This window comes from Tamandua tetradactyla, chromosome 6 (genome assembly GCF_023851605.1).
Source record: "Tamandua tetradactyla isolate mTamTet1 chromosome 6, mTamTet1.pri, whole genome shotgun sequence".
NCBI classification, from domain to species: domain Eukaryota; kingdom Metazoa; phylum Chordata; class Mammalia; order Pilosa; family Myrmecophagidae; genus Tamandua; species Tamandua tetradactyla.
Genome location: NC_135332.1, coordinates 45972155 through 45996905, shown reverse-complemented (window position 1 = coordinate 45996905; position 24751 = coordinate 45972155). Strand labels below are relative to the sequence as shown.

General features: G+C 38.6%; 1 protein-coding gene across 6 annotated transcripts in view; it reads left to right on the top strand.

The window, feature by feature from the left end:
- The window catches only part of AP2B1 (adaptor related protein complex 2 subunit beta 1), a 186676-nt gene extending 161925 nt beyond the window's left edge, over nt 1-24751 (top strand). For all 6 annotated transcript variants that reach the window (XM_077165133.1, XM_077165138.1, XM_077165134.1 and 3 more), the window contains 4 exons: nt 9453-9537; nt 10434-10520; nt 17228-17382; nt 24278-24751. In XM_077165133.1, the coding sequence (XP_077021248.1) occupies nt 9453-9537; nt 10434-10520; nt 17228-17382; nt 24278-24352 (402 nt within the window). In that variant the 3' untranslated portion in view covers nt 24353-24751. The remainder of the gene's footprint in view (nt 1-9452; nt 9538-10433; nt 10521-17227; nt 17383-24277) is intronic.

The window sequence follows — 24751 nt, the reverse complement described above, 5'->3', positions numbered from 1 at the left end:
ATACCATCCTGTTTGTATATACAAATATGAATACACTCATAATACATATATGAAATTGAAACATTTCAGGAAACCTTACATGAGATGCACTATGATATTTTCTGTTCTCTTTTGTTTTGAATGCCAATTTCCACCCTATTGTGACCCACAGTTTTAAAAACCACCGTGTTGGAAGGTATGTGAAAACTACAAAATACTCATGGCACATTTTTCTCGTGTATCACTTTCATGGTGAAACACATGGGTTCATTAAAGAATAGCATGGAACTCCAAAGAAATTTTGTTCTTATGATGTTATGATGTATTACTTTATATTATACCCTGTGTCTTGAGCCTTCCCCTTACCTCCACCCTGATATGTGCCTGTACTTATCCCTTCTATAGGAACTACACTAGGAAAATTTGTGAAGTACTGTCCTTTAGATTAAGTTCATGTCTTGTCTAAATCCAAATGGGGTCAGGAACTTTGAGTAGTATCTTTTATAGTCATTATTCTTATTGCGCATTTACTTTGGGCCAGTTTTTGTTCTAGGAACTAAGGAAACAGTAATAAACAAGAGACAAAAATCCCTTCCCTCGTGGAACCTTATAGTCTTCTGCACATGGGGTGTGTGGCACAGGGACAGGCAGTAAACCGACTAAGTAAAATAACATGGTTGTAAGGTCAGTGGAAAAAGAATAAACAGTGCTAGGATAGGGAGTCCTGGGGTTGCGGGGTGGGAGGTGTAATTTTATAGCTTTATAGGTCATGGAAGACCTACCTGAGAAGATAATATATTTAATTAAAGACCTGAAAGAGGAAGGAAATGAGCCATGCAGATTTCTAGAGGAAGAGCATTTCAGACAGAAGGAACAATGAATGCAGAAGCCATGAGATAGCAACATGCTGGGTCTGTGCCAGTAAGCACACTAGGCTCCTATGGCTGGAGTGGAGCTAGCAAGGGGCAAAGTAGAGGCATATGAATCAGAGGTAAGGGTCAGACTACTGCAGTTATAACTTTCGTTTTTGTTCTGAGTGAGATAAGTCACTGGAGGTTTGAGTAGAGAAGTATTTATGAATTGACCTGCATTTTAAACAACCCAAGCTGCTGTGTTGAAAATATATGGGGAAAGTTGGGGGGCGGTGGGGGCTGTAAGTTTAGAAGCAGGGAGACCAGTTAAAAGGCTTGGTGGTATTTTATTTATTTATTTATTTATTTATTTATTTACAGTATTCTATTTATAGAGTTCAGAAAAGCAGCAGGAGGTTCAGTTTGGGAAATCAAGAGTTTGGTTTTGGATATGTTTATTTGGATTACCAGTTAGCTATCCAAGTATATACATGTAGTAATTGAATTCCCATAGGCAAGCTAGGCATTGATGTTAAAGCTCTTAGAAAATAGCTCTCTGGCTTGTTTGGAATATGTCTTCCTATTCTGTAGGAATAGGAATTTCAAAATTAAAAAAATAAGAAACATCCTTCCTCTCTCCCTTGGTTTCTCTCTTCCTCCAAGAGCAATTAATATCATACCTTTAAAGCTGGTTGAGTTCTATTTAAGAGTAGCCACCATCAGGACTGTAATTGAGCTGGCTATACACTTTTACCTTTGGTTCCTTTTGCCTAAATATCCAAAGAGTGATTGGCATACTTTGGAAAATCTAGTATTCTTTGAGTTGGGATTTACTATGTGTGTTATTCCTCCTTAGCATATAGATATTACTTTAGCTCAGTGACTTGAAACCAAACAACCCAGACATCATCACATGCCCTCATTCCTACCTCCTTGAAAATCAGTATTCCTAATAAGTGATGTTACTGATGGGACTATTATGTTATGTAAATGATGTAGGGATAGAAAACAGATTAAGAAACCAAGTGGTTTATACCATTTGCTCAACATCTTCCCCCTAATTTCATGCACTAAGTATTGAGCCAGGCAGTATGCTAGTGGGGATGAGAAATCAGTCTGTACTCAAGAAGTTCATTGTATTGTAGGTGAGCCAGATGTAAACAAATAATTATTTTATATTAGTAGTCCTATAATGGAAGTATGCACTGGATGCTTTGAGGTGGGGGTAGGACTTTCCCAAGAAATCTGAATCTTAAGGTTAAGTAGGTATTTTCCAAACAGTCAAACCTTGAGGAGATGAATATATTAAGCAGAAAGAACAACATGTTAAAAGGCACAGAGCTGTGAGGTTTAGCGTGGGAGAACAAGAAGTAATTTTGATATAACTGATGTTAAGGAAATAGGTTGAGTGGTAGGCAGGAATCAGGTCCAAAAGAGCCATACACTCTTGAAATAATGCACTTCTAGCCAAGAGTAGAAGTTTTTACATGGGCAGGCACTGGGAATCGAACCCGGGTCCTCTGGCATGGCAGGCAAGCATTCCTGCCTGCTGAGCCACCGTGGCCCACCCAAGAGTAGAAGTGTGAGAGCTGCAAAATAGCTGTTTTGCAAAGCTAATAAGAAAGGAATAAAAAGAATATAGTATCAAGAAGAATCAAGTCAACAGTTTACCAATAAGCCTTTTTATCTCTTCTAACCTTGTTTGATAATAGTAGTAATATTACATTTGAGCATGTGTAAGAGTCCTGATAGGTCTAATGTAATTATCCTTAATTATGAAAAATTATGGCAGCATTCTGTTTTTGTTTTTAGGTAAGATATGAGATGGTAAAAGAAGAGGGAATTTTTCTGTTTGACAATCACTTATTATAGCACTTCCTGTGTGCCAGGCACTATTCTAAGTGCTTTGCAAATATTAATTCATTCTCATCATAACAACTGCATGGATTCAGTTATTATTGTCCATTGTACAGACAAGACTGAGTAACTTGCCCAGAGTCACACAGCTACTAAGTGGCAGAGCTGGAATTCAGAATCAAGTAGCCTGGCTCCTGAGTGCATGTTGGAATCACTATGTCTTCTGCCTCTGATTTGGGTATTTCAGCTTCTCAGAGAATAATTTTAGAGCAGAGTTTCAGGGATAGTCTTCAGGGTGTCCTGAAATCCCTGAAATTGTATGTAGAAATGTTGCATACACATTTTTTCAAGAAAAGGGTCCAAGGCTTTCATCTGTTTGTCAAAAGGATCTACGAAATAGTTTAGCATTACTGATCTCCAGAGGGCCTTTACATGTGTTTTTCATTGTTAAGGGGCTCTCCTTGAACAATTCTTTCAGAAGAACAAAATGTTACAAGCCTATTCAACTTCTTAGGTGATGTTGTTCTATAATTAATTGCTTATCTGGTTGATCTTTCTAGGAACTTCCAAAATACACAAACCAGGTCCTAGATTTAAGAATTGTTCTTTTGATATATGGAATGAGGTCCTTGCATCTGTTTTGAAAAACCTCCCCAGATGATTCTCCTATAAGCGTTTGGATAAGAAACACCAATACTTGTCCCCTGGAGGACAAGGATTATATTCTCTATATTCTGTCTTATATCTCACAGTATTGGAACATAGTAAGCATTAGTAAATGTTTGGATGATGGCATATTGTAAGATATGACTGCTTTATATTCAAAGGTGACAGTAATGATAATCACTATTGATTTTCACTTCTTAATGTTCTTTGCAGAGCCTGGTTCTAGTTTCAAGATCATCTTGGTACCCTTATTCAAAATAAGAGTAGTTTTCTCATTTCTGAGTACCAGATGAATTTTTAAAATACCTCTTTTCCAGAAGCCCACAGCTGGTACAAATCTTTTGAAGTGGTGCTCTACTGTATCGTAAAGAATGTCTTAGGTCCTTCTCTCCTGAGGTTAGTTACTCTGCCAGACTCAATTTTTGAGAATCTTGTTTTCTCCGCATTTTGGGTATCAGACTTGTGGTGTGGTTCATGTGATATGATCCTAGGGTTAGTAATTGAAAGATTAAAAGCACAAGTTATAAGGAAAGTAATTTGATGGATTCTTCTGGGAGAGAGAACAGTAAAGCTTTGCCAGGTAGAATAACCAAATAATTATGAAGAGAAAATAAAGGTACTACTACTATTAAGGTCAGGAGGCCGAGTTGAAAATAAATGTAAAAGTACTGGAAGTACTTCAGAAAGAGGATATTTTAATTTCATAGCCATAGGTTTTTTTTTCCCCTTCAATGATTTTTTTGAGATAGAATCATCCACAGTGTACAATCAGTGGTTCACAGTATCATTATAAAGTTGTGCATTCATAATTATCGATTTTTGAATATATTCATTACTCCAAAAAAAAAAGAGAAAATATTAAAAGAAAAAAAAAAAGCAGTCAAAGCATCCCATACCCCCCTATTGTTTATTTTGTCTTTTTTTCTTCTTACTCATTTGTCCATACATTGTGTGTTAGTGTTCTCTAGAAAAGCAGAACCAACAGAAGGGATCTGTAAATATGAGATTTAGAAAGGTGTCTCATGCAACCATGTGGATGGAAGAGTCCAAAATCCGTAGGACAGGCTGTGGAGCTGGTTGCTCCATTGAAGGGTATGGATGAAACCACAGAAGAGTCTCACTGGCTGAAGAAGAAGTGCAAGGGTCTCTCTTCTTCCTTAAAAACATTCAGCTGATTGGATTATCTCCTTGCGGGAGAGAGGCCTGTTGATCACAGATATGATCAGCCACAGATGTGATCAACTGACTGATGATTTAATACACCAGTCTTCTGGTTTATCAACCAGCCACAAAATATCCTTGCAGCAATGATTAGGCCAGTGCTTGCCTGACCAGACAGCTGGGCATCATCATTTGGCCAAGTCAACTCCAGAACCTAACCATCACACATTAGATAAAGGGAGTGTGAATTTACAAGGTTTTCACACCTTAAAAGCTCTATAGAATCAAGATTACAGTTCACAAGTTTCAGGTATTTCCCTCTAGCTACTCTAATACACCAAAAATTGAAAAGAGGTATCTATGTACTGTATAAGAATAACCTCCAGAAAGGCCTCCTTACTGTATTTGAAATCCCCTCAGTCTCTGAAAGTAATTTTTGTTTCATTTCTCTTCCCCCTTTTTGGTCAGTGTTCTAGTTTGCTAGCTGCCGGAATGCAATATACCAGAAACGGAATGGCTTTTAAAAGGGGAAATTTAATGAGTTGCTAGTTTACAGATCTAAGGCCGAGAAAATGTCCCAATTAAAACAAGTCTATAGAAATGTCCAATCAAAGGCATCTGGGGAAAGATACCTTGGTTCAAGAAGGCCGATGAAGTTCAGGGTTTCTCTCTCATCTGGAAAGGCACATGGCGAACGCAGTCAGGGCTTCTCTCTCAGCTGGAAAGGCACATGGCAAACGCAGCGTCATCTGCTAGCTTACTCTCCTGGCTTCTGGTTTCATGAAGCTCCCCGGGAGGCGTTTCCCTTCTTCATCTCCAATGGTCGCTGGCTGGTGGACTCTCTGCTTTGTAGTGTTGCAGCATTCTCTGCTCTCTCTGAATCTCTCTGAGTCTCTCTGAGTCTCCAAAATGTTTCCTCTTTTATAGGACTTCAGAAACTAATCAAGACCCACTCAGATGGGTGGAGACATGTCATCCCCTAATCCAGTTTAACAACCGTTCTTAACTAAATCTCATCAACCAGGGAGATGATCCCATCACAGTCCCAAATACACAGCATTGAATAGAGACTATTCTACCTTTAAGAAATGGGATTTATATTAAAACATGGCTTTTCTTAGGGGGCATATATCCTTTCAAACCAGCACATTCCACCCTCTGGCCCCTAAAAAAGACATGTTTTTCCCAAATACAAAATACATTAATTTCATAACAATATTAGAAACCTTAAACCTTTCAGTAGCAATACAATGAAGTACAAAATTAGAGACAGTATAAAATGTCATCAAGTCAGTTACAGGCATGGTCTGTCCTAAGGCAAAATTTTCTCCATTTGCTTTGGACCTTTGAAAACTCATCCACAAGTTATTTGCTGCCAACATACAAAGAAGGAACATTCACAGGATACACAGACACATTTCCATAGGGAGGAAGGAACACAGGGGTCACTGGACCCATACAGTTTCGAAAACCCGCAGGGCAAAGTCCATTAGATTTCAAAGTCTGAGACTCATTTATCCTCAGGGCTTTAGAAAGTGGCAGTCCCACCCTTTCCAAATGCCTACGCCTGCCTCTCTCTGAATGCAACCTTGGGGGATATTGGGGAGACCACCTTTCTCTCAGCTCCACCCTCTCCAAGCATCGGGGCCGCACCCGGGCTCTCTGCCATCTCCAGGGCACACACTCAACCCCTCCATGTGGTGGCAGCCAGGCTCTCCCCAACCCCCAAGGAACGTGCTTCACTCTCTCCAAGACCTGAGGCGGCATGACTCTTCCACTGCAACGAGGTGAAAGGCCCATTCTCTGCCTTCGGGGCAAACTCACCCTCTCCATGGGCTTGGGTGGGTCCACTCTCCTGGCCCGAGGCTTCTTGACTTCAGACCTCAGTCTCCAAGGTTTTGCCTCTGAAGTTATTTTTCCTCCATTGTGTCCCTTCTCTGAACCCCCCAGCCTAGACTGGCAGCGGCTCTGTTTATACAGGTCCCACAGCATTCTCGTTGGCTTTCTATGCAGTAGCCTTAGATCATGCCCATCAGACATAAGGAGTTTCCACAAATCCTTCCTGGATAACTCCATGTCCGATCCTGACTTTCTCTGAAATGGCTGACTGGTTTCACATTTGGTTAAATTCTCACACAGGGCACTATTCTCTGGGGTCTCCTTTCCTGGAAGCCCAGAATTTTCTAGGACATCAATTTCTGGTTTCTTTGTACCCAAGAGTTCACTTTTCAGTTTATCTCTTTCCTGTCGCATTTCACTATAAGCTGCAAGGAGAAACCAGGCTGCACTTTCCACATTTAATTTGGAGATCTCTTCTGCTAAATATCCAAGTTCATGGCTTTTAAAATCTGCCTTCCCGCCAAAACTACCAGTCAATTTTGCCAGATTATCTGCCATTTTAAAACAAGGATCGCCTTCCTTCCAGTCTACAATAACACGGACCTCATTTCTGTCTAAGGCCTCATCAGAAGTGTCTTTAGAGTCCACATTTCTACCAACAGTCTCTCCAAAGCATTCTAGGCCTTCTCTATCAAGCTTTTCACAACTCTTCCAGAATCTTCCCCATATCCATTTAAAAAGCCGTTCCAACATGTTTGGTATTTGCAAACTGCAGCAGCAGCACCCCACTCCCGGTACCAAAATCTGTTCTAGTTTGCTAGCTGCCGGAATGCAATATACCAGAAACGGAATGGCTTTTAAAAGGGGAAATTTAATGAGTTGCTAGTTTACAGATCTAAGGCCGAGAAAATGTCCCAATTAAAACAAGTCTATAGAAATGTCCAATCAAAGGCATCTGGGGAAAGATACCTTGGTTCAAGAAGGCCGATGAAGTTCAGGGTTTCTCTCTCATCTGGAAAGGCACATGGCGAACGCAGTCAGGGCTTCTCTCTCAGCTGGAAAGGCACATGGCAAACGCAGCGTCATCTGCTAGCTTACTCTCCTGGCTTCTGGTTTCATGAAGCTCCCCGGGAGGCGTTTCCCTTCTTCATCTCCAATGGTCGCTGGCTGGTGGACTCTCTGCTTTGTAGTGTTGCAGCATTCTCTGCTCTCTCTGAATCTCTCTGAGTCTCTCTGAGTCTCCAAAATGTTTCCTCTTTTATAGGACTTCAGAAACTAATCAAGACCCACTCAGATGGGTGGAGACATGTCATCCCCTAATCCAGTTTAACAACCGTTCTTAACTAAATCTCATCAACCAGGGAGATGATCCCATCACAGTCCCAAATACACAGCATTGAATAGAGACTATTCTACCTTTAAGAAATGGGATTTATATTAAAACATGGCTTTTCTTAGGGGGCATATATCCTTTCAAACCAGCACAGTCAGGAAGGCTTTCTCACTCCCTCAATGCCAGGGCCAGGCTCACCCCTGAGAGTCATGTCCCCATCCCCCCCACCCCCAGAAGATTTACACCCCTGGAGTCATGTCCTATGTAGCAGGGAGGGCAGTAAGTTCGCTTGCAGATTTGGCTTCAAGAGCGAGGCCAAACCTGAGCAACAAAAGAGGTTCTCTGGGGGTAGTAGCTCTTAGGCATAATCATAAGTAGGCTCCCATCAAATTGGCAGTGCCCAGTGCTTGCAAGGATATCAGGTCTTCCCCAGGTGGGAAAATTTAATATTTCTACCTTTTTCCCCTGTCCCTCAATTTAATCTTCTGCCCAGCTTACTCTGGGATGCATCAGGGCATCACACCGACCTGTGCAAACCAACAAGGTCTCACCCCTATTCACGTTCCATGTAATTATGGTGTTTCAATAAAATGACCATATACATTAAATTAGATAGTGTACAGCCATCGTTTTAATGAAGAGATAAGTTTGCCGTTGTTTTTTTAATTTTCTTTTAAAAAAAATGCTGAGGGATTGGAGGAAGGTGTGGGTCAACAGTGGTACTGGACAAGCACTTCTTTCCTTGATTTTTTTAGACTGAGAACGAGAGAGAAATGGGCATAGTTATTAATCATAGAACTTGCCCAGGAAAATGTTTTCCTGCAGTGCCAAGAAATAGATAGGAAAGTCATTAGTGACAGAAACCAGTGGGAAGTGGTGGTTTAGAGCAATTCTCCTCCTACTCTCTCTTTTTACAGTCTATGGTTCCTATAATCTGCTGCAGTGGAATCTGCCTTTTCCTGAGTATACTTCAATCAGTGTTGCCCCTAAATAAAAGTACTTATTGTGGGTGTTTATATAAACGGCGTGCTCTGAATTGAGCAGACCATGGTAGAATCACAGTCTACCTAAATCAGAAGCTTCTATTGCAAGAAGACCTCTCATTTCATTACTTGTCTAAAGGCTGTTCCTTCTTATAGTCGTCAGATTTACCACTGTTTAACCCAACAAGCTTTTCCCACCATAGGACCTAGTATATAAGATTATAAAAGAAAGATTATCTAAAAAGGGTAAGAGGCAATACAGCACTAATTATTGTGGAGAGAGAGAGGGAGAGAAACCACAAAGGTTTAGGGTCAGATAAATCTGAATTTGACTCCTAGCTCTTCTGTGTACCAGGGATGTGATCCTGAATGTTACTTATTCTTTCTAAACTTCACTTTCCTCATCTGTGAAATGAGAGGAAAATACTAACTTTGTTTAGGATAGTTATAACAAGGATTAGAAATAGTATCATTAATAGATACTTAATAAGTGGTAGCAGCTACAGTTAATAATCATAGAAATTAATCTGGGTATATAGAAGTTGTGCTTTCAAGACAGCGCCTCTGGGGAGGTATTATCACAGGTGGTTGCAGTGCCATGACAGTGGAATGAGTAAGGATGTGCTTGGCCATGTATGTATTGTTGTGTCTTTATTTTGAGAGTCCTGCAGTGTCTAAAAGAGGAAAGAAATAGGGTGGTGTATTTCTAGATACATAACTTTTCTTTCCCTCCTACCTGGCTTCCTATGATGTCCTAATTTTCCCTTTTTACTTTCCTGACAGGTGGCTGTGAAAAATAATATTGACGTCTTCTACTTCAGCTGCCTCATCCCACTCAATGTGCTTTTTGTAGAAGATGGCAAAATGGGTAAGTACGTTCTTCTGTCCTTCTGCCCTTCCTTCGACTGTCAGGCAGAGCCCTAGAAGCACAGGTTATTTTGAGGTTAAAAAATTTGGACTAAAGCACTAACAACTGGTAATCATTTATTGGCCTGATTCACAGTCAATCGCAGTCATTCTTGGAGATTATCCTTGTGGATGCCTGTTATCTGATAATACATTCACCCCAGGAGATAGAATAAAAGGTTTGGTGCCAGGTGGATATGGGTTTGAATTCAGCTCTGCCATTTATTAGCTATGTGACTATGGGCAAGGTGTTTTAACTATTTTGAGTTTGTTTCCAAGTTACAAAGTAGAAGTAATTTTTATAACTTAATGAGATAAATACACATAAATTTAGCACATAACCCTGTGCTACGTTCTTAGTGCATCAAAGAATTCAGTAATGTGTAATAAACCATCAGTACTCCTTATGTGACTATTGACATTTATCTCTTTCCTTACTTATAAAGCCACCTTCTAATAAAACTTGCATATATTGGTGTATATTAAATAGTATTTGCACTTAATTAATTTCTCATGGTGGCTTTTTGGGTAAGCAGAACAGATGTAATGACATATGAATAAATTAAGGCTGAGAAAGATTACCAGATTTAGAGTCACTCAAATAGGATAATAGTGGAACCAAAACTAAAACTTAGATGGTATGACTCTGAAACTCTTTCCATTGTATCTCAGTGCTACCAGTATGCAGTTAGTTGACCAGGAATGTAGCACTTCTGGATAGACAAGGATTAGTTCCAACCCCAGGCTAGCTAGCTAGCTGTATTACAGAGAGCCAGCACCCAAATGCTACAAAGCATAAGAAATTAGAATATTGACAGATTATGCACATCTTTCCTTCTCCTCTTCTTCCCCATACAGAACGCCAAGTCTTCCTTGCAACATGGAAGGATATTCCCAATGAAAATGAACTTCAGTTTCAAATTAAGGAATGTCATTTAAATGCTGGTGAGCAATGACTCTCAATTTCATTTTCATCTTAGCAAATCAGATTAGATGTTTGAAAATTATATCTTTCCTTTACCTGCTTCTTCTTTCCACATCTACCTTGTTTCTAGTGAGTAAATGGTAGATGCATTACTTTGCAAGCCTGTCTTTAAAAACTTGGATATTTTGATATAGGTACTAACTTACCTTACTTACAAACTAACAGATGTTAAGAAACAAACTAAAATAGGTCCACCCACCTAATTCTTCAGTAATTGAAGATATATCAGTCATCTTACATGAGCATCCTAAGCATCATGTAATTGAAGTAGCATTTGAAGATGTGTACTTTCCTGAAAGTTGGAAAGACTGTTCTTTCTGTTATATGAATCATCTGTATTGGAGGAAAGGTGATTCTGTTTCTGAGATCCTATATTTAGAATCCTGTGTTTATAATTAAACTAGAATACATTATAGTTGATAAAAGCCTAGTTGGTAACCTTTTTTTTTCCCCCTGCCCTATTTCTGCTTTCATGTGTCCATAATAACTTCTTTAATCACCAGTAAATACGCCCAGACTCTTTTGAAGTTATTTTATTGCTATAATAGATAAATAAAAGAGGTACCCAAAAGAAGAAACAATAGCAGCTGTCAGTCCTTAGGACTTTGTTTCACTGAAGGAGCCCCTGAGCTCTTCAGAATCCTGCCATTGTTCCATGTTCTTGGTTGAGTTTAGTACAAGACTTCATGAGCTTGAATGAAAGTCAGTCTTGGTACTTGGTCAGTTCCGCCTCTTTCCTCATTTAACATAATTTCCTCCTCCGTTTGTTGGTGGTTCTCATAAGGGGGTTCCTGCCTACTGCCATTATCTCATCGCAGCTGGAGCATAACAGCATTGGGAGAAGGAAGTGGTGTGGCAATTAAGAAAAAAAAAGCAAAATGAAAATCACTGTCTTCCTTCTGACCTTTTGTTTTTAATTTTACTTTACTGAGACTCCGTGATGCATTCATCTTCTATGATAGGTTCAGACAAATCTTTTGGCACAGGGCTTTGATAACTAGCTGGATAGTAGTCAGCCTCCTACTTTGATACCTCTTTTAATGCAGTAGATTTATAGGCCCTCTTTGAGATTTTCAGATGCCTGAAGCCCTGTTTGAACCCTCAGAAATAAAAGGCAGCCTGACTGACATCTGAATATAGGATCTTAAGGTGGAAGTTATCCTCTAACTTCTCTTGAGCCCTAAGAGAGATGTTTGAGGAGAGACTTCATAATCTCCATCATAATAACCAGTTAGTTGTTTCTGTTCAGTAATATCACATATCTGCCTTTAAAAAAAAAATCAGATCCAAGAGTATCACTTTCAGTATGTTCTAGTGGGTTGGGTTTAATTTTTTTTTTTTTTTTTTTTAACATGGGCAGGCACCGGGAATCGAACCCAGGTCCTCGGGCTTGGCAGGCAAGCATTCTTACCTGCTGAGCCACCGTGGCCCGCCCTGGGTTTAATTTTATTTGTTTTGTATGACAAAGTTACTGTTCCACTTTCTTTCTTGGCAGAATGTGCTTTTTTCATAGACTCACTTTTTTTGTGTGTGGATGAAAAGAAGTTTAATTATATCCTGCCTCACATGATTTACATAAAGAAGTGTCACATGTATAAAGGACCAAGTATAAATTTTTTTAAACAACTTTATTGAGATATATTTCACCTACCTTGTAATTCACTCATTTAAAGTATACAACTCAAATGTTTTTGTATGTTTCATAGATATGTGCAACCATCACCACAGTTTTCGGTCTCATATCTTTTTTGTTCTTCTAGTCTTCCTTTACTGCTTTATTTGTTTATTATTTAATTTTTATTGATATATATTATATATTCACATACCATGTAATCATCCAAAGTGTACAATCAACGGTTCACAGTATCATTATATACCTGTGTCTTTATCATCACAGTTGACTGTTATTTTCTTTTTGTGAAGAATATATTTTTTTTTATTTGTGTGCTTTCATAGAAAAAAACAATGAGGGCAGTGCACTGGTGGCTCAGTGGCAGAATTCTCATCTGCTGTGCTGGAGACCTGGGTTCAGTTCCTGGAGTCTGCCCATGCCAAAAAAAAAGCAATGGAAGACTCACTTTTAATTGGTTCATTAATCAAAGAACTATTTCCCCCTATTTCTTTGTCTAACATATTCTTAATATAGGTTTCTCATCCTCACTGATTAGTGTTAAACAAAACCAGGGTTTTCTGTACTTCACAAAAAATCACACCCAAATTGAGCTTCTTTTTGTGTCATGCTTTGGGTAAGATGGTGGTGTTATCTGTCTGCTTTTTGAGGCTCCTTGGTCAGTTATCACGAACTTCATTTAATGAATAAGGGAGGTTGGGCAACTTTGTACAGATTAAGAAGTTTTTCAGGCAGTGATCATATGAAGACTCCACAGTCGTTAATGGTGACAGCCTGAATAGATCTTGTTAGAAAAGCAGCCCCTATACCCAGCTTGAAAGAGACCAGTTCCCAGTTATAGTCACCCTGGTGTAAAGCAGGTCCTGGCAGCAGTTTCTGTAGTCTGCTCTTGAAGACATTTAACCCTCAAAAAAAGGGTTCTGTGGTCAGTTAAATTGCCATTGCACATTAGCACACTAAAATGGCATAGAAATTGCCATTGCACATTAGTGCACTAGAAGTTCTGAGAAATGTTATGTTGAGGAAACCTATTTATCCCAGGGTAATTCACTGTCAGCTGAATTTAATTGACCATGAAACTTAAAATTTCAAAATGCTTAGTAACATCTTGTAGAACACCAGTATTCGTCAAATATAATCTGGAAAATGCTGGTCTATAGAGAACAGAGAAAGGCCAGAGTAACTGGAAAGCTGGTTTGGTTTCAGAGGTGCTGTATGAAGAAGACATGTTTTTTCAAAAAAGAAAATGGAAGTTAGAATGACTAGGGACTTTAGTCTGGTCTGCCCAAATAATAGAAAGAAAAAATCCCCTTTTTCCAGTTACATACTGCTCTATGGCAGTATAGCTCATGGTATTGGGGGAAAAACAGCTACTTTGTTTTTCTACAGACCCTGGAGACCATCCTTTTCTCACACTAAATCACTACTTATCTTTTAAGACTGTTTCCTGCAACTAGTCCTTTATATTTATAGCGCTTCCTTTGATTCTACCCCAAGCTGTGTTGTGTCCTGGCCTTTACATTTCTTTACAGTCTTAAGGGCTCTATTAACATGAATATTTTCAGTTTTGGTGCCTTCTGATTCAACACCCTGGGTCTAGCTGAGAGCTAAAAATACCATCCTTTCCAGCTGATCTGCCCTAGTCACAATAGCACCACATTTTAAATAGCTTTTCTGTGCCAGCATAGACATTTGACAGATGGAACTAACACTCTGAGGGCTATAGAAAGTCACAGGCTTAAAGGACTTATCAACCTAGCATTGAACCTTTGCTCTTGTTCTCCTCTTTCTAGAGAATGAAGAAGAAAGAAATCCTCTAACCAAATCTTAATAATCAATCAGATTTTAAGAGAACGGTGTATGTGATAGGAGTGCTAATGGTGCCACAAGTTGTGTGTAAATACTATAAATAATAAATCAGAAAGGCTTGAATGTATGGGACTCCCTGCTTCCTAAACTGTTCATCTCTACGGCTATAAAGAGATTTGTATGATTTTGATTTGCATCTTACTATTATACCTGCATTTGAGTTAGTATACACCTGGGATCACTATCTTAAGTATGTAAGAAGTAGTTTCATCTCTAGCCATATCCAGAAGGGAATCTTTCTGGCAAGCAGTTCTAGTAACATTTTTTTTTTAATTGTTTATTACACTCTGAAAAGCTCAGAGACATGTGTCTGTCTTCATTCACTAGTTAGGCACTATAGTAGGAGAAGATATTTTTTCTGACATGGGGACTAGGTAAGGGTGCTCTTTCTTTGTTTTGTCATGGCTCTCCTGATCCTTTGGAACATTTCAAAAATGGAAACTTTCCTAGCTAGTATGTAATATAGTTTGGTTGCTCAAGTGTAAGAGGTCACAATGGTTTTCAATCTAATAATGAATACCACAGCTGGGCCTCAATTGCAAATTCCCCCATTTCCACTTTAACAGGAGTTATCCTGTCTTCCTTTATTGTGCCAGGAGAGGAGGTAAGACCGTAGTTAAAGTAGATAGATGAAGGAAAGGAAGGGAGGGAGAAACAGAGGGTGGGCCACATCCACAGCTCTAAGATGTCAAGTCCTAGACCTGAAGAGCCAAACTTGGGGAAGGAGACCAATGAACCATAACAAGTCATATATCAAAGCAAGTAAAAATCACATACTGAATGAAGCAAGTGTAACCCAATTTGACCATCTTTTTCTACTCTCTACTTTGGGACTAATCTCAATGTTTTATGCCTCAGATATCACCAGCACCCAAAGAAACAATTAACAATGCATCCTCATTCTCAAAGTCTTAACAACTGCAAAATTCCATTGTGTTTCCCACTCTAATTGGAAAGCCTCCTTACATCTGGCTTCCATTGCTATCCTTAATAAGTACATTTAACAGACTCTGACTATAGTGGAGTCTGTAAATTCCCAAACTCCTACCTCATCTCTAAAATTGATAAGAATTGATTGACATATTTGTATTATAGAACCCTCCATCCCTTCATTCTTTCTTTTGATAGAAATCACAGTACAGCTATTCAATGGGAGCAGAGCCAGGTTCATGGCCAGAATGCTTCCCAGTGTACTGAAGTTACAATCCATTCAACTTGCTTATCCTACCTGGCTGTTTGCTGTGTGTCCTAATTCTGGATAGAGCAAATGTGCATGCATGTATGTATATGGGTGCTTTCATTTCCTGGCCTATTAGTCTCTTACCTAGGTAGTAGAATCATGAGAAATCTGTAGAAATCTAAGCTTTGCTATATATAGTCTGGAAGATGTTTATGCCAGCACAACTTTGCTCTTCAGCAAGGTCTCCTGTGTGTTTTCTGTTTGCCTGGGAAATGGGCAAGAGCCTTGAGAGTTAGGAGTGACTTTTACAACTTAAGCAAACCCCATGTGTTAAAGGCAGTCCTGTCAAAAGGCATTAGCCAAACTCCAGTGGATGACATTGCCTCACAACCCATTCTAAGCTGTAAGAGTCCTTCATGGTGGGAACCAGGATGACAACCATAAAGACCTAACTTCTCAGAAGGAGGTTTTTCTTCCCCCTATTATTTATTTATTTTTACTCTATATGTTTTACTCATCTGTCCATACCATAGATAAAAGGAGCATCAGAACAAGGTTTTCACAATCACACAGTCACTTTGCGAAAGCTATATCATTATACAGTCATCAGAAGAAGATTTTAAAAGCCATGTTGAGGACCTTTCCTCCAGTAGTATCGCATATAACTGCCCCAAGATATACATTTTGAGTCCTGAAATAGAACCAGTTCTTAAGTTATCACTACTCTGCTTGTTGTTAGTGAAAAACAGGGAAGTAAAAAAGGGGTAAGTTAAGTATTAACTAAACATAAAAATGTTTAATTAATGGGGCTTTAGTACCTCCTGGCCTGAGCTGTGACTCTTGAGGATGTGGGAGAAAGACATCAGGATAAGAACTGTCTCCAGAATTCACCAACATCTAAGTAGTTTTTTAATGCCTGAGACAGAGGCTTATTCAACAGATATTAATAGCAAGTATCTGTTGTATCCCAGATACTGAAGGAAGCGCAGTGATGAAAAGCTCTAAAAAAATCCCTGTGCTCAGAGAGCTTACCATCTAGGTGATTAGAAAAGTCACCTATCATGCTGGCCTTTTCCTAGACAGCATAATAGAATATGACAGAATTTTATGTGGAGAGAATTTAGTTCCTGAAGTAGGCATAAGTAATTTGAATTCTCATCAGAAATGAACATAATAAACCTATCAACAAAGATGCAACCTTTATCATCTCTGTTAAAGTTTCTCCAATGCTGTAACATCTCTCATGTTAGCGGTTAAGAGAACATGGAGAGAGAAATGACCTTTGATTCTGGAACATCATCTCTCGTTGGTGCTGTAATCATGAGGAAGAGCAGAAACACTAACCTGTTCTTACCTCATTTCATAACTGCTAAGGCCTCGACTATGACCCTCAAGCAACAGCTGGGATTTTCAGGGCGTTATCACCTTTGCACAACTTTGAAGTCTCAGTTTGTTTCATTATAATTTGGAGGCACAGTGTTCCCTAAAGACTTATGCCTTTAATGATCTCTTAAGAGATAATTTGCCTTTATTTTAAAAAGAATGTTAAAATTAAACATCCATATTAATTGATTTGACTTGCAGAGTTTCCACACCTCTTTTCTGATCCTGACAACTGAGGCCAGAGTGGTTCACAGTGAAGTGGAAGGTAGTGACTCAGATAAGTAGTGGTGTGGAATTTGCTCATCAGTCTCTGTATCCCCACCAATCTGGGACCAGTATTCCAGAAACAAATACCAACATGACAGCCAATGTGGCACACCCATTTTTGTCTTTGTCCTGAATCTTCAGAGCATTTTTTACCTATCTAGCACCTACTTAGGGGTTACCAACACCATCCGTTCCACAGTATCCGCGGGTGACTCTTGAGCTAGTTAATACTTGGTAGGACTTATCATGGAACTTGAGCACATCCTAAGTATGTCAGAAAAGAGTTAGCCTGCATTTGTTTTTAACTAATGTGTTGGCTTTTCAATCTGTGTTTCTAGACACTGTTTCCAGCAAATTGCAAAACAATAATGTTTATACTATTGCCAAGAGGAATGTGGAAGGGCAGGACATGTTGTACCAATCACTGAAGCTCACTAATGGCATTTGGATCTTGGCCGAGCTACGTATCCAGCCAGGAAACCCCAATTATACGGTAAGCCTCTTCCAGAATGGATGAGATGGGTTAGAGGAGGAAGGTAAGAGCCCTTTCAATTTTTCTTAGCACCCTGGAGAGACCTGGAAGGGGAACACCTGACCCAAGATGTCCAAAGCAAGCAGTCAGTAAAGAAGTCCCCAGTTGCCTGATGGAGTGCATTCTCTGCAGTGTCTATCCCATCCAACAGGCATGGTGCCTCTGGCAGCAAGGAGGGCTTCCGATATAAACCCACCCCTGGTACATTCAGAGTTGTTCACAAAACTTGGCAACTTCATCTTCACTATCTGTCAACACTTTTCTAGCTTATCTGTGCGTGTAGTATTTTGACAGGTTGCTAAGAAGATGATTTACATAGCTAATTTCTATAAGGCCTTTCCTGCTTTTGGCATTCATGAACTAAGGACATCAGAGTCATAGACACTTGAGCCTTTTTCACCACCACTAAATGACCTAAATACTTGATGTGAAATGTAAAGCAATTTGGAACACACCTTTGACAACCTTTAAGGGGACTTCAGTTTGGAAAATTTCCTTCAGTAGCATACTGGAGTAAAATAAACATTCTGGTGGTACTTTGTAGGGCAGGAGCAATTGTTTTGTTAACAAAGATCTATACTGTAAATATTGGGCATTTGCTTGCTGTTGTAAAATATGGCTTCCTAATAGGTCACTGCTTGTCATCTGCATTTTGAAAAGTAAAAGAAAAACCCTTGGGATGGAGGAGCTATCTTCTTCTGTTATGTTCAAGTTGTTTGTAGTTCATTTTGAAGGGGAAGGGAGAGGAAATTGATGGAGGGGTGTTAAATTCAATATTGATTAACTCTGAAGAAGCTGAATAGTAAGTAGATTGAGGAATCCTTTTAACCATTCAGCTGAGAAAATTCTATGTGGCCCCATTCCTAAATTTTGACAGCCAACCCTGTTTTTACTAGCATACCTCAAGAGAACAGTTCCAAATAGAACGGAACATTCTTGTTATTTCCCCAACAGTTAAGGAAGCTGGAATAGCATGCGTGTCTGTGAACTGCTGGGTCCTGTCAAGCTAGATTTTTGCCCAAGAGTTTGTGTTTTGGAAAACTTAAGGCTTTCTCTGTAAAGTGTACACTCCTTCTGTCCACCTCCTCCACCACCAGTCTCTTTATTTTTGGAGAGTAACCTACCCTGCCATTTACCTTGAGTTTCCCAAGAAAGAAAAGCCCCTCTGTGTTTTCACTGGAAAATTGAAGTCTTGTACAATAACTCCATTTACCTCCCTTCTCCCTCTTTACCCTCAGCTTACATTATTCTGGGGTGAATTAGGGTTGAAGCACCGGGTATTTGGGATCATACTAGAAGGTGGGGAGTTTGTTATAGTAAAACTTCCAATAACCCAGCCCAACATCTTAAAAATTCCTGTTACCTATGACTGTTTCTGCCAGTGATGACCACTTGATGCTTAGAGATCAAAATTAGTCTTATTATGAATATTAAAGATTTTCCCTGTAGTGACTTTAATGAAAAGGCATTCATAGCAGCATTATTCACAGTAGCCAAAAAGTAACTCAGATGTCCATCAACAGATGGAATGGATGAACAAAATGTAACCCTAATCCTAACCCTAACCCTGAGTCTTAAATTCCTACAGCATGTCATCTTATGAGGTTGTCTTTCAATCAGCATAATACTCCTAACATCCATCCAAATTGTCACATGTATCAGTAGTTTGTTCTTTTTATAGTCAAGTAGTATCCCGTTTTATAGATTATCATAGTTTATCCATTTGCCTGTAGAAGGACATTTCATTTTTTTTAAACATTTTTATTATTTAGTGTCACTGTCTTAAACATGGTTTGTTAAAAAAAATATTATTTTGAAGTAATTTAAGACTCAGAAGATGTTTTAAAAATTGTACATAAAGTTCCTTTATATCTTTCACCCAGTTTTCCCCATTAGTAACACCTTACATAACTGCAATACATTTTCAAACCAAGAAATTGATTTGGTACAATATATTAACAGAATTACAGATTTTACCAGTTTTTACATGTGTATTCTTATTTTGGGAGAGTAGAAGGTTAGATAGTATAAAATTTCACCACATATCCAGGTTTGGATCACTGCTACCACCACAGTCATGACAAAACTATTCCATCACCACAAAGAAAACTCCTTTAAGCTACCTTTTTATAGTAAACTCTTATTCCAGCCCAAATTCCTGGCAGCCACTTAATCGGTTCTCCATTACTATAATTTTGGCATTTTGAACATGTTATATAAATTGAATTCCTACAGCATGTTATCTTTTGAGATTGTCTTTCAGTCAGCATAATACTCCTGATATCCATCCAAATTGTCTCATGTATCAGTAGTTTGTTCTTTTTATAGTCAAGTAGTATCCCATTTTATAAATTACTGTAGTTTATTCACTTGCCGTAGAAGGACATTTCATTTTTTTAAAAATATTTTTATTGAGAAATATCCACACATGGATAAATCCAACCATATTACACAATCAGTGGCTGACAATATCATAACATAGTTGTGTATTCATCACCATGATCATTTTTAGAATATTTGCATCACTCCAGAAAAAGAAAAAAAAAAGAACTCACATATCCCATACCCCTTATCCCTCCCTCTCATTGACCCACGGTATTTTAGTCTACCCAATTTTTACCCTTTATCTCCCCCTATTATTTTTTTATCCTTTTTTTTTTATACTCATTTGTCCATACCTTAGATAAAAGGATCAGACACAAGACTTTCACGATCACACAGTCACATTGTAAAGGCTATATAGTTACACAGTCATCAAGAATCAGGGCTACTGGAACACAGTTCAACAGTTTCAAGTATTTCCCTCTAGTCACTCCAATATACCATAAACTAAAAAGGGTTATCTATATCATGAGTAAGGATAACCTCCCAGCTCTGTTTGTAATCTCTCAGCCACTGAGACTTTATTTTATTTCATTTCTTTCTTCTCCCTTTTGGTCAAGAAGGCTTTCTCATTCCTATGATGCTGTGAGGGAGGGCAGTGAGTTCATCTGCCAAGCTGGCTTAGAGAGGCCGCATCTGAGCAACAAAAGAGGCTCTCCAGGGGTGACTCTTAGGCATAAATACCAGTAGGCTTATCCTCTCCTTTGTAGAAATAAGTGAAGGATGTTTCTTTCCTATATTTTAACTTTTTATTTTTAGATAATTATAGATTCACATGCAGTTGTAAGAAATAATAATATCATTTACTCTTAAGCCAGTTTCCCTCAATAGTAACATCTTGCGTAATTATAGGATAGTATCACAACCAGGAACTGTTGGAAATACAGAACAATTGTATCACAAGGGTTCCTCATGGTACTGTTTTATAGCCACACCCACCACCCTTCCTCCCCTATATATACATATTTCTTTTTTTTTTTTTTTGGTATGGGTGAACTCCGGTAATCGAACCCAGGTCTCCAGCACAGCAGGTGAGAATTCTGCCACTGCACTACCGTTGTACCACCCCTCCCCTATATATATATATATTTTTTTTTTTTTTTTTGGCATAGGCACAGGAATCAAGGCCTCCCGTATATTTTTAAGTGGTAAATTTGTTTATGCTTCCTTGTCCCTTTCCTGTTCTTCACCTTAATAGTGACTAGGTTCCCTCTGCTCACAGAACCATCCAAATCCCCTATCACAGGCACCTGATGTAGTTTTTTTAAAACTTTTTTTATTGTATAGTATAACATATATACAAAGCAAAGAAATAAAAAAGCAGTAGTTTTCAAAGCACTCTTCAAAACGTGGTTACAGGATAGATCCCAGAGTTTGTCATGATCCTCTCATATTTTTCCTTCTAGCTGCTCCAGAATATATAGGAGGCTAGAGGGCTTAAATACTTTATCATCACAATCCACTTTTTTCCCTTCTTTTTTTGTGAACAATAACATATATACAAAAAAGCTATAAATTTCCAAGCACAGCACCACAATCAGTTGTAGAACAAATTTCAGACTTTGACATGGGTTACAATTTCACAATTTTAGGTTTTTACTTCTAGCTGCTCTAAAATACTGGAGACTAAAAGAGATATCAGTTTAATGATTCAGCATTCATATTCATTTGTTAAGTCCGATCTTCTATGTATAATTCCATCATCACCTTTGATCTTTCCATACCTCTCATTGGGGTTGTTTGGGCTATGGCAATTCTAAATTTTTGATATTGGAAGGGTCTGTCACTAATACAGGGTAGGGAGCTGAAACTATCTGATATTCTGGAGAGGCTGGGCTAGGTTTTAGGACTTATCTGACCAGGGGCCTATCTGGAGATTGTAGGTTTTTGGCAAGTTACTCTAGTGCCTGGAACCCTTGTGGAATCTTATAAATTGCCTTAGGTGTTCTTTAGGATTGGCTGGAATGGTCCTGATTGGGTGTTGGCAGGTTATGATAGGTAGCAAGGTCTACCTGAAGCTTGCATAAGAGCAACCTCCAGAGTAGCCTCTCAACTCTATTTGAACTCTGTCTGCCACTGATACTTTATTAATTACACTTCTTTTCCCTCATTTGGTCAGGATCTAATTGTTGCTCTCACCGTGCCAGGTCTGGATTCATCCCTGGGAGTCCTCTCCCATGTCGCCAAGGAGACTTTCACCCTGGGTGCACCTGACATAGTTTTAATCTACTCCCCAAGTGGTGCTCCAGACTTCAAAATCACCCAGATCCATTCCTTTCCCTCCATCACCCTAAACCCCCATTACATTACTGAGCTGATCTCAGCTAGGTGTTGAGGAAAGAAATTTGGTTGAGTCTAATGTCAGTGCATAAAGGACTGATGGTCCCTTACACTTCAGAGGGGTTGAATTTCTTGAAGTACATCCCCTCCCCCAATCCCTACCCTTACTGTATTTCTGTAAGAATCAGGCCGCGACTCCATGGATAAGTCTCATCTGGAAAGATAACTCGTCCCAGGTGAAGAAGCATATATTCTAGACTAGAAACCAGAACACTGTGTGTAAGCCGTTGGCTTTAATTAGGCAGGAGAGGTGGCTCTTCCCTTGGTGGGTCTAGATGGACAACTTGCCTGGGTGGTTGTTGTTGCTATTAAAGATATTAAAGATAGGCAAGCTAGCAGTTTAAAAGTTAAGACCCAGAGTCCTAGCTATAGTTTATAAGTTGGATTATTTACATTCTTTGTTATCTGTTTAGGTCTAAACTTGACCCTTTGTTAAAGGCCAGGATGGGCAGTGGGTTTTTCTCCCTTCCTTCCTGCAACTCCAAAGAGCAGATGAAACTCTTAGGGTTCTAGCCTGGTTACCATGACTCCCTATTATTGTTAATCATGACAGTTGCAGCTTCTATTGAAGGTGCTATTTCCTTACCAGTTATCAACAAAAACAAATCTCCAACTGAAAGAACTTCAAGTATTATTATAAAGATGTGAAAAAATACAGGAGAGTACTTTGGAAGAGAGGAACTTATTCCTCTTTAGTATGAGAGTAACTCCCTTAAGCTATTCTTACTGTTTTTAGCAGCTTCTCCTCCTTTTCTGAACCCCGTGTTCTTCTACTAGACTATTTCACAACACTGACAGTAGAGAGATGGTAGAGAAGAGCAGCAGGAACTGCTTCTGGAGGGAGACTGAAAGTCAGGGAAAGGCGTATGGCTACAACTCGGCTTGCCCAAAGTTAGGAGATGTTTTCCAGGCAGTATTTATATTCTTAACTTGGTTGTTTTGTTATATTTATCAGAATTCTCATCTTTACTAATCAAACAGCAGATTTGAAAATGCCTTGGAGACTAAATATTAAACTGTAAATAAACAGATCTTTTCATTTTCAATTTCCTTTTGATTTGGTTTGATTTTTTTTGTGATTTTCAAACAATTTTTTATTCCAGTTTTAGTTTTTAGGGTATTAGCTGCTGTTTTTTTTTTCTTTTTAATAAATTCAGCATTAACCAATATCTTCTTGACATTTTTTCCAAAGATACTCTCATCTTTTGTACTATGTTAAATTGTCCTGTCTCTAATAAGAGAATAAAGAAGTAATCTAAAATCTGATGGTGTTATATTGTAAAAGATAACTATTGTGGTTCTGCCCTAACAGACCAGAACAATTAATATTAGTAAAGCAAAAAGTTAAAGTTATTTCTGATTCTAGAATGCATTTTCTTGCTTTTAATGTTACATTATTAATATTTTGTCTAATTAAAATTTTGTCTTTGACCTCAAAGTGAGATTTTCAGTATCAGTATTTAATTTGGTAATTGTTACACTAAAAGAATAGGTGATTTTAGAAGGGTAAAGCAGTCTGGGAAGAATCTGATTTCCCTATCTGTTTAAAGAAAATTAAGCTATTAACATGAATTGCTGTCCAGTTATATTAAGTAAGTATCTTTTTGTGTTCTTATTTTTCCTTCTTCCCTTCTTAACTGTATATAATATCCTCTTACAGAAAGAACTAGTGTTTTGGTTTTTTTTTTTTTTACTTGCTTATTCAGCCTCCTGAAATTGGGACTAAGATAACCATCTTCCTTGTTAGTCTGAGACAGACAGCTGAAATATGACCATCAACAATGTGAGGGTTCTAGCCCTCCCTTTTTTCATTTGGTAATAACCCTCTGATTCTTAGCAAAGCATTAAAGCAGCTCTTTCCCTTACAGTCAGAATGCTTTGATGTTTTTAATATGGTTTATTTCCTAACTTCATAGACCCACATAGAATATAAGTGGAAACACGGCACAACTTGACATTAATTATATTGAAATTTTAAAACCTATTAGCATGATCTCTTTGTTTGGTTACTCTAATGATAGAACCCCCTGTCCCACTGGGTCAGAAAGACATTTTCTTAAACTGAATGCTTGGATACTTTTTGAGTTAATGCCATTCTCTGTGCTCATTTTTCTTCTCCTTTTTCTCCTAACAGCTGTCACTGAAGTGTAGAGCTCCTGAAGTCTCTCAGTACATCTATCAAGTCTATGACAGCATTTTGAAAAACTAATAGATTGGTCCAGTACCCTCCAGCCTCCAGTGATTGGTGCAAGCCAAGAACTCTTAATTGGAAGAAATTGTATTGATGTGTAGAATCTGAACCCAAATACACCGAGGCCACCCACCAAGGTAGTGACTAGTCTAACCTGTGCTAACATTAGGGCACAACCTGTTGGATATTTTTAGCTTTCTGTGAACATTTGTAACCACTGTTTCAATCACTTCCCACTTCTTGCCACTTGCTGCTGCTATCTGTCCTCTTCGTGGGCTTCGTCATGCTGTGCCAATGGCTGGCGTTTTCTACACCCGCTTTTGAGTGTAGTTTGATATTTTGTAACCAAGAGCTCATTTCAAAAGCAGGAAAAAAAATATTAAAGCAAGGAAAAGTGTCACCGAAACATAAACTGCA